At 41.4% G+C, this 15,708-nt stretch overlaps 1 protein-coding gene and 1 pseudogene across 2 annotated transcripts in view; one reads left to right on the forward strand and one right to left on the reverse strand.

Annotated features, from left to right (window-relative positions):
• LOC145457575 (transient receptor potential cation channel subfamily V member 6-like) overlaps positions 1 to 15,708 on the forward strand; it is a 343,103-nt gene that overhangs the window by 308,963 nt on the left and 18,432 nt on the right. The window contains exon 2 of one of the 2 annotated variants that reach the window (XM_080335799.1): positions 204 to 313. The exons of the other annotated variant lie outside the window; for it this stretch is intronic. Within the exon in view, the coding sequence (XP_080191925.1) occupies positions 204 to 313 (110 nt within the window). The remainder of the gene's footprint in view (positions 1 to 203; positions 314 to 15,708) is intronic. 2 annotated transcript variants of the gene reach the window in all.
• Positions 250 to 2,878, reverse strand: LOC145457637 (protein spinster homolog 3 pseudogene; annotated as a pseudogene).

The following is a 15,708-nucleotide window of genomic DNA, read 5'->3' on the forward strand; positions in this document are numbered from 1 at the left end:
TAGACACACATTGAAGAAAGAACTGCAGCATCGGGCACTATAGGCTGACGTAGATGCCTGTTTAAGAGACCGTAACTGCAACAGTAATTGGCATCCTTCTATCTGTTGATTACATCGCATTGGACATTGTGTGTGTCATGTTCGGATAAAAATATAATCTGACGATTAGCATCTTGATGTCAAGCGAAATATCTTTCTTCCAGTTGGTGAAGCCTCCTAACGATGCTATTGGACAAGATCGAGGTATACTTGTCAAGGCAACGGCAGAAGCATTTAATGAAGGAAAATACGAAAAGCTGCACGATATTATACGGTAAATTGGAAATTTAAAATATATTGGTATTAACGTCATAGAGATTTGCATATTTCGTTCATTACTTCACTAAATTTCAATATTTTTAAATTAGCTAGCAGAAAAGGCTGAAATATTGTAAGTGAAGTCTAATAAGGTAACAATAAGGCACAGAAAACCGGACATTTGTGGTATTGTCAAAAGTTGATGGAAAGCACGTAAATCTGTTGATTAAACAAAGATCTAATAAGCCTGTACTATCTCTTTTAATAATAATCATTAAGTGCCATTGTCTCGATTAAATTTTTGACATTTGATAGTGCGCATCTGGCTGTAGATAGGCCTATGCTATTGCACAGTGCAGGTATCCAGAGGTGGTCAAAGTAGTCGGAATTGGTACTCAACTGGAAGTACAATCAACACCATAAATTTAGCATCAGCATTCCTATACCACGATATGGTCAAAGTTGTTATCGTTGGTACTCAAGTAGAAGTAGAAGTAATGCTGTAATTTCTACAATTAGAAGTAGCATTTTCTATAAAATCTCGAACTACTTCCAATGGAAACAGTAAACTGAACTGAAAAGTACTGAAATAAGTAGTTTCAAAAAGTAGAGTGGATTTGTTTGAGCAATCGAAGAACCTTTTTGCAAGATGCATATTCGCTGCCAATGGCACAGCAAATAGGGCCAATTTCCGAAAAGAAATACAGCAGCTATGGTGATACAGGGACGATGTCGCATGGTTTCATGACAATCTCAGTCACAAATGTGACAGAAACATACCGTAAATCGACTTTCTACTTCAGAAAATCCAGAAAATCCGAAGTAGTTTTGCCGAGTAGCGTAGTAGTGCGACTGGTCTTAAATCATAACCATCAGACCAGCTGTGCTGGTATAACACATTTGATAATGCTGTTTCTCCATAAAGAACATTGGATCACTATGAAGCACCTTAATTTTGTACAGTTGCGTTTTCACTATTTCGGATATCACCAACTTGATCACTTGGCGGATCCGTTCCTGATGACCCCGAATCAGCATTGTCTTCTGATAATTCAAGGTTATTCAAAAAATCGTCTACCTTCTTTTTGTCCTCGACAACATAAAACGATGCCACGAAAAAGGCCACAGCTCCTATTACGCATGCAAATAACGTTACATACATCGACATTTTCATGGACGCATACTTAGTAGTATAAGTATCGGGCATGTCAGCCGCAATGGCATCGGCCATTAATCCGAGTAGATACGGGCTTCCGGCATCGCCGAATAAGTGCCCAATTAGAAGTTGAACTGCGTTCGCGGTGGACCTTCTGTTAGGCTGTGTCACGTACAAAGTCATGTCACTTATGAGAGTCCAAGTCACACACAGTGAGAGATCAGCAAAAAATATTAAAATCCACGCCACTGTCAAGTGTGATTTTGCGTATTCCACACCAAAAAACAGTAACGGCGATCCCACAAGTAAACCATACGCGCACACGAGAGCGTCCGCATTAAGTTTCCCATGTATTTTCCAACGCCGCGCTGTTTCAGCACCGATTCCGACACCGGCAAATCCTGCGACGCAAGTAATAACTCCAAAGATTAAACTGATGTTAGCGTTTTGGCAAGCGTTGCCTTGGCACGCAGGCAGAGCCCCGGTGGCGATTTGTGAATTCGCGATGTAAGTGGGACCCCAAAGAGTGAGAGATCCGATCACAAACGACGAGAAGGTAAACCCAAGAGTGACCCAAATGAATGACATATTTCCGGTAAGGTAACGAAGGTCTTCAAGGTAAGAGTGTCGAACTCCCACATTCGCACCACGACTTGAAGTTTCACTCGCGCCACGCACTGGATTTGGGCACACAAATAATAACAGGAAAACACCGATCACTCCAAACACTGGAGTCACACGTAACGCCCATTGCCATCCTCCTAGCGCTTCTGCTACTGCGGCGCCTATGATGTACCCCAAACCACCTCCGATCGGGATAGCAAAGTAAAACACGGATAACATCTGTGTTCTTTTCGGCCCGACGAACATATCTCCAATTAGAGTCGGTGCGATTGTAGCGTATGATGCTTCTCCAATACCAACAAGAGCTCGGGTTAACAGAAATAGCAGAAAACGATCAGGACTTTGAATAAATGACGAGAGTAGGGTAAACCCTGACCACACCAGCATGCCTCCGGCCATAATCCAGATACGGTTAAACCTATCGCCCAGGTAACCGAATATTGGGGCTACCAGCATGTAGCTGATGATGAACACGGTTTGTAGTAGCCCTGCTTGAGCGTTGTCGATGTGAAAGTTCTGTGTGATGTCCATTAACACTCCAGCGATTGTGTATCTGTCGATGTAGTTGAGTAGGTTGATGTACGTGAGAATCGCAACTCCAGCGTACCGTTTCCACTTTGGCAAGTCGTGTATTGTGTCGGGATCTTGGGGTTCAGTGTGAGTGGGTTGCTTTTCGACTGGGAGGAGACTAGACTGACTGTCTGTTACGTTGTAAGATGAACCCACGATGGAATCATCTCGCTTCACCCACGTGTCTCTGTTTGGTTGAGTTGTTGAATCTGTCATTTTTTATAGCTTCCACTGCAAAATAATGGAGGTTTTTCTATTGAGATACGTTGGATTCACTGAATTTCATGCGGAATCATTACACCTGTCGTGTGACATGTACGCTTATGGCACCTCCAGCTACTAAGTTGTCTCGAAGTGCTCTCTTGAAACCACATGCTGTACGGTCAATTACATTTCAAGTGAACAAACAAAAAACAGAGTTGGTTACAGAACAGTAGTCAGTTTTACTTGCTACTTGAGTGGAGGTAGAAGTAACGCTGTAGTAATTATCAAGGGATATCAAAACTACTTCAAATGAAGTAAAAAGTGAAGGGTCTGAACACTAATCAAGTAACTAGTTTCAATAAGTAGATTTGGTCGCGTAGTATCATACTTACAACAGTTAACAGGGGTTGGCTGCTTTAAAATTAACGGGGTGCGTCTTCACAAAATGGCTGATGACACTTCAAATAGGTAGAATCTTCGAAAAGATGTGTGTTAACTAGGATACAGGGGCATTTCACGCGGTACTTATGGCAATTCCAATCGTAAAAGTAATGCATTGTATTGATCGCTCAGCTGGTTAATTAGTAGTCTAAAAGCATTACCATTTGAGTTAGTTGTGTAATGTGAATGTCGGCAAAACCTACTTGAGTACTCCAAGAAAGTGGAAATACTTCCTTTCTGATCACCTCTGATAGGAACACAATAAAATCTACAATTACTCATGCTCTCGAGCTACGAGTGTTATTGAGCTAATGCAAATAAAAACGTTGACTCGTCTAGCCATGATCACGCGACTGCAAATATATACAATTGAGTGACATTGAACAATATGTAATCGAACGTACAACCTTCAGTTATGGAATTTGTCCTTGGCGTATTTGTGTGACCAAAGTGTGATCCATTGATGTCATTTCTTTTCAGGACATATCCTGTCATGGCATTATAGGCCTACCCTATTATGTCATACAATAGATACATTAATATCCTGAGCTGTTTACTAACGAATTTTTTTTTTGAGGTATTCAAATGGTTTAGTCTATTAGTACTGCTTACTCAAGGGCCAACTCCACATCATATCTTCAAAAATGGAACCTAATTCCATCGCCATTTGTCATTCTGCGTTAGCCTTGAAGATTTTTCCGGCGATTTCCAATGCCTCGTCCCGATCTACTTCTTCAAACTGCTAACTTCTCATAAAATCCAGTTTCGACTCCTACTTGAAGTAACTTTGACATGCCACCGTTAGTTGTAATTGCAACATAGCAGACATTTACGGCATTACGACTACTCGCAATTAAAATTCACATAGGCAAGAAGTCCCGATGTTGCTGACGACGTAACGTAGCGTGTCGACAAGCGGAAATCATCGATGATATTACCAACAATCAAAGCACTTTGTAAACTCATGTATTTGGTCCGCGACCCTATCGCTATCTACACTATATACTATTCATATATATACTCGAATTCATCATATTTTCGCAGCTGTTGCGAAGTCCGACTGTTACACCAATTCTGGATGCCCGACCAAGTTTAACATGTCAATTTCAAACCTAGTTCCGGATTTTACTGTAAATTCTCGTACATGCCAGGTGATAACTAAACTTCATTGAAAGGCTACATGAAAACGTATTCTTGTGGAAATCCGCAATAGCGTCGACTTCTACAAGGCCGACGAAATTACGAGAGCCTATATACTTTTATCTTGGAAGATCTGCCATCGGCTAGCTGCTCCTGCTACAGGAAAACACTTTCAGAGCAGCGTGCACCGTACATTCATTTCCCGTTATAGTTATGAACTGTCACGAGACGCAGAGCGCACGCATCGCGTTACAATCCAGTCAATCGTGTCTGCAAGAAATAACTATCTAAATATCGCGTGATCACCAACTTACTAGTCACGACGTTGCCGTTGTCTGCGGCAATCCTATGCTCAGTTCCTCATAAACTTGACGAACCTATTTGACGATAGTAATTGAAAACGAAAGCGGCTATGCATACTGTTCCCTATCGCTAAAAAAGTACTCACTAGGTACCGGACTGTGCGCTATTCAGGGTTTTGAATTCTTACACAATTTTTGGTTTTCTAGTTTTGCTCGCGACATTACTACGACAATTGCGCAGATAGTCAGGCAATGGCGAATTGCGTTTTTGCCGGTTGCGCAAACCGAGATTCCAACGCTTGCCATAGTGATCTCGCGAATAAGCATTTAACTATTCCACCAAGTATACTACTTCACTAATTGTGCAGGCGTGAGCAAAGCACTCAAACTCGTCCGGAAACCGATGTCACGATCTGATCTCGTTGTGTTTGTTACAAATTGCTGGCGCAAACTTGGCGCGGTAATATTTCGTACAGCCACCGGGGCCTACGATAAGTTATCGTACGCCCTGCAGCCACTCATCTCAGGCTGTAATCTGCGATTCCAGAAAATATTCGGTTTGGGCAAATAATTTTCATATATTGAATGACATCGCCAGCACACCGACGTAGTGAAGGAATGTGGCGTCAAATTCACATAACGTTTGCGCTGCTCATGTCAAAATAAGTCCATTTTATCGTTCCTCATTAATATTGTAACTCTCAGGCTGGGAGTACTTGCCTCAACTTTCTGTTAAATACATCTGCACACCAGGGTTCTTTCTCGGCTTCAATTACGTCTTGGAACATTATCAATTGGGTAGGTAGCGTACGCCGCTGTGTAAATTTCTAAGCCGACTCAATATTAGCACCCCGGGCACGCATACGCTCCTATATTGAAGTTCCAACGAATATGGACCTATATTTGCAAATCAATAATATCTGAACCAGCGAAAGATGTTTGCAGTCTACTCGCTATGCGAACGCTGAACTCCGATATAGGTCGCGTGGAACGTACAATAATAACATTCGTACAGTACAACGTAGAGGTACAAAGTTCATAACGTACTTGGCGGAAATCGGTAATTTTTCCCGTCGATTGGAAGGACATTCATTATCGAGGTATTCTAAATTACCACCGGAATCCTGTTACACCGATTACGAAGCAATAGCCTAATGGTCGCAGTTTTGTGGTGTTATGAAATGATGAAAATATTTGTAAACTGATACTGACACTGGCCCAACCGACAGTCTTTCTATCCAAATAAAGGTTGTGTAGTAGCTGGAAAAGTGTAATTATGCGTGAATTTGTATTTGTTTTTGGAATATTCCTCGATCTATCTTGAGGTATGGTCTCCTGAGAGTCTTAGAGGATTTGTATTTGAAGTGAATTTTCATTCCACTAGTCACTGGATTTGAGTAACTGCGCTCCTGTTCGCAAGTATAATTTGTATCAAAATGTTGTACTCGATTTATACCGCGGTGTATAAGTTCTGAGGTAGGATCTGGTTTCCTATGCCATGGGTGTATATTCACACCATATAATCAGGGGTGGTCCCTGGGTGCTAAGAATGTAGACAATGTTGCCCCGACGATTGACAGACATAAGTCTGTAGCTCCTCGTCACAATCTACTTATTCAATCGCGTGCTTGAGTACTATTGCGACTTATCTTTTCCATTTCCACTCCAATTAGGTATGGGTCGGATAATAAATTAGGATATAGATTAGAAAACTGCGATGGGTATAGCTGGCAGAAGTGACCTGCGTATTACCACAAATTATATCTAGCTAACTGTATTTACGCACAGCACAGATAAATTTGTCACAAAGTTATCGAAAGCAGTCCACAATCATTAACCAGAGGCGGTCAAAGTAGGCTACCCATCGTTTCCTGTTCCCTTGGTGCTCAAGCTGAATGGTGGCAATGTCGTGATTTTATACTCAAGTACAAATTGCTTTTCCCAAGACACGTCAAAATTACTGCAGCTGGTAGTAGAACATGCAGATTTGAAAAGTTCTCACGTAAGTAGTTTCAAAACGTAGGTTTGGTCATGCGTTACAAACTATATTAGTATCTACTTTTGAAATTACAAGATGTTTCTATCACGACCTATGCGTGGTGCGTTCAACTTCTCCAGTCGGCGGGCCGGATATGAGAAAATGAAGTACTTGGCCGGCCAGATTCCTGAATCGATACATTAAACGCGTATTTATCCATCCGTACAAGGATTAACCGTATTTAATGTAAACTTCAAGTTTGAAGCGTAGGCACCAATACAGTATTAAATGAATTTAATCACGTAATGTACTTCAATAGCTGTTGAAGTCAATCAGACGTCTGTGGTCGATCAGATTTGTGAACAGGTTCTTTGAACTCTGGCTGCATGTAGGACACAAGGAAAAGAAGTAGCTAAAGAGGATCTAACAATCAATATTTATTTGTGTCCAGAAAAACCAAGAATAATCTACAGTCACAATAATTTGACGTATAGTAAGTAAGTAGTGGAGAATTGGCGCAGATTGTGACCTCGGGCCATATTATCACGTAAGACTGAAAACTGTCTGCGGTCCGCTCAAAATCACGTCGCGGGCCGTATGTTGCCCGTCCCTGACCTACACAATAGAAATATTGCCACTGGAAATGGGTGCGATTTTCGGAAATATATTCAGTATACGTGGTACCCGAATATTTCGTTATGGCAATTTCACTTGTATACGTAACGGAAACATAACATATCCCAGAATTGCTTTCTAATTTACAAAATCCAAGACTAAAGAGTAAGTAGATTTTTTTTCAAAAATAGTGGAACTAGCTAAAACATAATTGAGTAAGTAGTGCCAGTAGGTGATACGTGCTTTAATATCCCATAAAATAAAACGACTAAACTACTGGTAACCTCTGCAAATCACTTCATACTTTTCAGATTGCTCACAACCTGATTTCCTCACTACTCTCTACCTGTGTGCCTTACTCGCATAGTTTCGACTGCTTTTATTTGAACGGTGTTTGACGTATCCTTCATGAAGTTTACAGCTCGTCGGAAATGATTGACGCTATTATTTTGTATTGCTCGCATGTGGTATTGTAATGAGAAATCGGAACAGGGATGTCATTTCCTGTTGGTTAAGCGGTTTGTGGATGCATGTCGGATGATATACTTAGCATCTTAATCATTCGGAGGATTACGGCGTTCGACGCATTCTACCAGCCTCTGAAAATCTGTGATTGTTCAGTTTTGGGCTCATTGCGGTTCATTGCCAGACAACGCGTAAACAAACATTGTAATGTAGCGGATCCATCGTTATCGCAAAACGTTTGTAGCAAAGTAGAATGAAGGCAGTTCTGTAACGCTCAATTAACATCAGTGTCCACTGTCCATAGGCGTACCCTGGAGGAAGAATTGATAGGGACAGGTTGAAATGGGGGGGGGGGGGAGGGGGTTGTACGATGGTATTTGACACATTAGCGCCGAACCAGAGGACACTAGATATGCTTGTAATTATTGTGGATATGCGGCGTACCCACGATTTCGTCATCCTCACAACCTTCATGACCATACGGTTCAAAAGCATAATTATCAATTAATAACTTATTTACTTTGCAAAATGTACTGATGCTTATCAGAGCAAACCAACAACCCTTTAGGTGAACCCGTAATTTTCCAAGTATAGTACGCCCCCATGTATAATACGCACCCCTAAAATAGCATGCAAATTCTGGGAAAAACCCTGTACCCATGTATAGTACACACCCTGCATTTCAGTACATGAATAGTTCCGATTTAGTACACGATGTCATTCTGCTTTGCGATGTCACTGTTGAACAATCATGAAATAACGATCGCAAATCATTATACAATTAACACTTTGACTGCCAACGATCCTAAATTTAGGATTTTACTCAATCCCAGAAAGTGCCAGCTATCCTATATTTAGGATATTTTTCAAATGCGTACAGCAAAGTCTGGAATTGGTTCTATCCCCGGATTTCGGGCGTATTCGACGATACTCAATAGGCTTGTTTTCAGAAACAACCATTTTCGTTACCGGAAGTATTTTTAAAAAATCGCAGCTGTATACAATAGGTCAACATTTTTGGTTTGACCACTAGGTGGCTTTTCATAAAATGAGCAGCCAAAAAATTGCAATATTTTTATAATTCCTTGATATTGAAAAAAAATTCATATTTTCATAAGATGCACAAGGTTTACACTTGTCAGCACGCCCGATTCCAGCTAAATATCCAACTAGTAGAAAATTCATTGTTTGCTGGCGTTTACTGGCAATTTCCATAATAGGCCTTGGCAGCTAAAGTGTTAACGGGATTGTCTTTAAACGATAGTAGATAGCAGCCAAAGCCTGCGAGGCCGGCGGCGCGATAGTTCAGGCCAACGACGCGACATCTTGAGCACTAGACCTATTGCAGATGCGATTGCTAATCATTATACAATTAACGGCATTGTCTCTAAACGATAGTAGAGAGCAGTCAAAGCATGCGAGGCCGGCGGCGAGATGGTTTAGGCCAGGGGTCGGCAACCTTTTGCTAGTCACGGGCCAAATTCCGAGTGCACAACTTTTTGGCGGGCCGGAATTTTTCTTAATACTATATATTTAACGCTAACGTCGGTATAGTACCCTACATTGCTGCAATCTCAATCATACATATTTACATTTCAACAACGCAGGATAAATGTCACACTTGGCGCAGCTCGATTTGTAAAACGTTTTCAACTTCTGGTAACAAGTCAGAGAAAGCAAGAATCAGACCATATTTTAAATGGGCGTTGGAATACGTGATCTTAGCTAGCTCTTCGTGAATTTCATTGTTGAAAACTATTGTTCACATGCGTAGGCCTACACGCTACCAAAAGTCGATGCCATTTCTTTTGCATTGTTGGTCGAGCTGGGAAACAGACCCATTTTAATACCGTAGGCTACTCTTTGTCAAAGTCGTGCAGCGATATGTTCTTTGTATGAAATTTGTCATTCAAGTCAACTGTATCGCTTTTCAAAAGGACCCATTTGAAATTTTCTGGTAATGGTATTGACGTTCACATTAAACGGAGTACTGAGTAGTCAGAATTTATTTTGTACAGAACGAATGTCGGAAAGGTGGGTGGCAATTCCGTAAGTAAATTTCCTATCACAGTTACAAATGTGTATTGCTGGTGCTAGGTTTACTCTCCTCTAGTATAAGAAAGTGAGCATAATTTTATTTTTATTTTTGTCATTCCCAGAGTCGCAGTTTTGTTTCCAATACGCTTCAACATCTCATGTACTCAGTTATTTCACCATGAAGTTGCAAATTCAATTTGTCTAGATGTGACGTTAAATGTACTACGAAAGCAAGAGTTTAGTTCATACACTCGTGCAAGCATAGCTGCTCGACTTGATGCGCGAACATGGCAGATATATACAGGACATCGCCATATTGATTCTCTGCTTCTAGTAATATATGGGGTAGGCTATCTGTTCGTGATTAAGTTTGTGAGACCAAAATCAGCTTTCGCCACTGTGTCCAAAACACTATTCAGGTTTGTTGTCGTGGCGTACAATGTCCTCTGGTGAATTAAACTGCAGATGACTAACCTATACGGAGGCTAGTTATCTATAATGAAACGGAAAGTTTGAGATTTTGTCATTGCGTTTTTGAAGCAGAGGAACGGCACCCTTATTGTCGCACCCTATCATAGTGGCATATCCTTAAAAAGTATTGTATACCTTTGTTTGCGCGGTACACCCGCCTAATAAGCACTGGTCTAGTCTACTCTACAGATATTCTCTATGTCCTACTTTTAGTACGAGATAGGCTACTAGTCAACCGCCTTCGCACCCGCGGCAATGCCGCATTCTTTCCAAGCAGTGCTGCACTGCAGGTTGGAACTCATTACAAAACGGCGGGCCGTATTCTTGTGGTAACTAATTACTTGGTCGCGGGCCGGGTGATTTCGCTTGGCGGGCCGGATCCGGCCCGCGGGCCGTAGGTTGCCGACCCTTGGTTTAGGCCAGTGGTTCCCAACCTTTTCCCACCCACGTACCATTTTGAGGTTTTATGCAGTGCTCGCGTACCACCTATATAAGTTACGTGCGTTTCCACCATTTATGACGTCATACTCACGTATTTGACCTATGCGAGGTGTATTAACAAATTCTAGTAAACTAGGACAGGGATGTCAAACATACGGCCCGCCAGACGATTTTATCCGACCCGCATAGCAATTCTGAGTAGGCTACATTGAAAAAAGATTGTAGCCTATTATCCATCACATCCACAGTAATAAACCAAATTACAAAGTCCGCGTTGACAGTTTAATATCTTGTATTTATCACAACGCATACGCAGGGATAACGCCAGATTATGACTAAAGCAATGGTGGCCAACCTTTTTGCCATTCACATTTCGACTACTCGTGTAACCTACGGCCGTATTCCAGGGCATAGTCGTAATGAACGAGCTGGACGCCAAATACCCAGGTTAAAGTGTCTATATGTCCATTTCTGGTAAACTCCGGACTAATCTATTTAATGGTAGGCTTACTATGCGCACTAAAATCGCGAGTGGTCACTGGTAACGTCAAGGAAGCAAGTGCTCATAGTCGCGCGAAGCGCGAAAAAAATTCAGATTCACCAATGAATTTCGTCATTGATATTAGTAGTTTTACATATTACCATCAAACTTTTATCCTTTCTCATCCGGTGTGATCAGATTCACGTAAGAACAGAATCTACTCGCGTACCACCTGGAAGACCTTCGCGTATCACAGGTTGGAAACCATTGGTCTAGGCCAGGGGTGGGCAAACTTTTGAGCTCGCGGGCCGCATTAAGCATCTAAATCCATTCGCGGGCCGCACTATAGGCTATAAAATTGGGAATATAAACCGAAACGCAATATCGGTATTTGATAATGTAGTGAGGACATGGAGTTGATATATGTGCTTATTTAAAACAAACCAAACATTGCTTTGATGATATCGTACTCGCCTCAGAAACATAGTGGCGAGATTTCATCGGCTGGTCGGCCTCAATAACCAATTTGTCAAGACTATAGAGATGAAAGTCGGATGTCCCGATTCTTAGAACCGGATAGAAATTTAAATCTGTGAGCAGCGATCTGTTCATAGATTTGCTAATTCTACTTTTGGTTCAGTTCCAGGACACACAATGCTGACAGCATCATAACCATGTTAGCTTCAAATACACTTCTACTATCTGTAGATAAAATATAAATACCCCAATTCTACGCATACCGAGAAAGAATCTACCTGAGACACGCGCGAATCGTTTTTTTATAAGCACATCACTGAGATTATTAAACTGGAGTGGCCAATCTGAAATCCCACTCGTGGTCCGAATTATGTCAATCTCGTTTAGGATATCTGTGATGTTTATCAGTTGAAACCTTTCAAACTGCGTGGGTCTTGAGATCGGGCTGTCGCGGCAGAAATTAAACATAAATATTAATATAGGAAGTATTTACCTTGGAACAGGGGTATTTACCTTGGAACAGGGGTTCTCAAACTTTTTAAGACACGCCCCCCTTTATGATGGTGAAACATTTCGCGGCCCCTTATCGTCATATCACAAAACGCAACCAGGATGCTAGCCAACCTAACGGATAGTTTGATGGCATGGAAGGTTACGACTGTGGATGGGAGATTTTCAACTATTAAAATCATACCGAATACCGAGCAATAATAATGAAGTGGATTACAATCGCGCGGAGCGCGAAAAATTTTTTCAGTTGAGCTCAGCTTCGCACCCCCTTCAGATGCCTTCACACCCGCAAGGGGGGCGTGCACCCCAGTTTGAGTACCATTGTCTTAAAATTATCATGGTGAGATATACTAAGAAAAAGCTTAATCAAGTCCCTACCTTAATTCGATATTGAGTATTTGAGTATTTTATCAATATTTAAAAAAAGTTTCTTTAGACTCTCGCGGGCCGCACAGAACGGGCCGTAGTTTGCCCACCCCTGGTCTAGGCCAACGAACCGACATCTTGCGCAAGACGATATTACAGATGCGAGTGCTCGGGCTAACGGTTATGTCGTGCGCACCAGGTCTGTTGGACAGGGTATGGTAAGGTATGGTATGGTATGGAAGTATGGTATGGTATGGATCGATATTTTGGTATGGAATATGGAACAATGCAAGTATGGTATGGAATGGAAGATTTTAATCTATGGTATGGAACGACTTTTCCATACTTCCATACATTGGTGCTTTATACATTTTATCGTGATCTGTGTGTCTGTCATGTGATGCAATAATTGGTAATGTAGGCTACTACCTCATTCCTTAAGTGACGACAGCTTACAAGCAATCATGATGCAACGAACTAAATGCTCAAGGTGATTGATGATTAGATTTATTCCGGAACATTGTCCGCACATCTATACTATTTACATACCAAATATATCTTATTGGTCATATTTCAAACGATCTCGCATTAGGATTATAGATCAGGGAGTGGGGTAGATGTAAGTTTGGAATTCTCGCCACGCTAACCCCGACCAAATACTGTACTAACAATCATGCAGATTGCCTGCAGCTGGGATATTTTATGGGTGCGCCTATACTATAAATTATTTTGCGAGTATTTACTTCAAACTTGCATGTGCCTCATGCCAATGTACCGGAAATGAGATGATAGGGGGAGATGTGGTACCGATGGATCACTGGGACCGAAAATACTTTGAAAATTCTCTATGATAATTCCATGATTACACTCCGCATGCTGGCAAGATCTTTCCTCACATACAAAAAAATTCGACGTGCGCGAGCAATGGGGTCTCTCACAGATGATTTTTGTTTTAGCGGGTGTAAACTAAATTTAGATCGACATATACGTTTTTCTTTGTAACCTTCAACACGAACAAACCAGCAATCATTTTTATTGTGAAGTGTAGGGCTTGTATCAGGCTATATAATGGCACCGATTATTTTTTTCAGTACTTTCCTTGAGTGGGCTTTTCTTCGATTCATGTATAAAATTCGTGGGGTGGGGACCGATGATACAATAGCCAAATCAAGCAAAATAATCAAGCATACTAATCATGAAACAAATAAAACATGTCTACGTACAGAAAATCTTTATGTAATAATTGCATATGATGTTTTGTCGCTATAACGAGGTATTTGGAAGTCACACTGTCGATTTTCGGAAAATATGTATGTACCCTCAAATTTATAAGCCCGAGCCTAAATCGCAACGTGATTTTATGACAACATTTGAGTTAATAATTATTCTATTTTTTGACAGTTGCGACCAAACATTCTTCTCGGGCTTGCTGTAGCTCACATTATAATACTGAGCAATAAAAGTAGTCACATTTGAGTTTTTTAGGGTATATGTGTCATAGGTCCCCGGGTCGTGTGCCATTGGACCCACCGGGTGGGGACCGATGACACGTTCGAGCAACAAATTTTGAACGCCCATAAATATTTTTTGAAAAGACGGATATTCATGTATATGTGCGCGATAGGTAGAGCTTGTATCAAAGTGCTAAGCCAGCAAAAGATCTGCTGTTTTCGGCTGAACATTTCAGGGCCAGCGATCATTTTCCGATTTGTGATCCATCGGTACCACATCTCCCCCTATGCATGGAGCAGGGGCGGGCAACTTCTCCAGTCGGCGGGCCGGAAATATGGAAATTAGGTACTTGGCGGGCCGGAATGCTGAATGGATAAATTATTCGCCCATGTATACAAGGAATAAATCGTATTTAATGAATGTATTTTATCGACAGCAATGTCACTTCAAAGCCATTTCTCGCCGATAATGGCCACAAGGTTGATTTGAGAATCATAGCATTGTCATACAGGCACCGCCGACCGCCGTGTCTGCTTCTTTCTGATCAAATACCTCACGGTGCAATCCTTAATTAAGATTTCAAAGCGTTTGATAAGCCCGGTACCCAAAATTTACCAAGAATAAATTAATTAGGGTTCAGCACATCGTAAATGCCGATAATGCAAGTCTTCTCGCTTAGACGAACTTACGCGTAACCTGCACTATCGCACGCTGCACAGTGCGCACACCTATATAATAACATACAGTCACTAAAATTTGACGTTTAGGCAAGTGATTATGTAAGACGGGAAACTGTCCGCGGGCCGGAAAAAATCTTGTTTCGGGCCGCATCCGGCCGGCCGTAGGTTGCCGGCCCCTTTTATGGACAGTACTAGATAACAATCTGCTCACTATCTCATTTTGCTCGCGGAAGCAGTAGAGTAGACGTACACGGCACCTCACCACCGTGAACTAAACCTCACCAAAACAGACTCTATAAAACTATTACCAGTACTTAGATTCGCATTAGATTCGCTAGTTTAACCAATAATGACATCCGAAATATCAATAATATAGGTGCTATAAAAGGTACTATACTTATGATATTGAAGTATTTGAAAGTATGGAATGTATGGAAAGTATGGTATGGAAAATTGCAAGTATGGTATGGAGAGAGTAAGGCAAGTATGGAGTATGGAAAATTCTCGTTCCATACCATACCATACCATGCCCTGCTGTTGGAGATGCGACTGATTACGCAAGCGATTATATCTTGCGCACATGGCCTCTTGTATATGTATATGCGATTGTTTGGGCCTGTCGTTGACGCGATGAATTAGCGAGAATTGCCGCGCGTTAGTGCCTATTAGTGACCTAATTTCGGTCGCGTACAAACGGCAAACCAACTCAGCGGGAGATCCCGTGCTTGTGCAACACGCTTTCCGCTAATTGGCAACGCGTTACACTCTATAATACGAATTACTGTGCGCGATGGCTGAAAGTGATGCGCGATTGGAAACAATTAAGTTTTTTTATCGAGGCAGATTTTTTTCAAGGCTTGTTGTACCCATGTATAATACGCACCCCCCTATTTTAGGGCAAAAAATCGTGAAAATTTAGCGGATTATACATGGAAAATTACGGTACTTTATTTTGGAATCTAAAAGTTATTACGCACTATGATGTCATAATATGCATATGT

Source organism: Botryllus schlosseri, chromosome 2 (genome assembly GCF_051294905.1).
Source record: "Botryllus schlosseri isolate E-star chromosome 2, Bs_hap1, whole genome shotgun sequence".
NCBI lineage: Eukaryota > Metazoa > Chordata > Ascidiacea > Stolidobranchia > Styelidae > Botryllus > Botryllus schlosseri.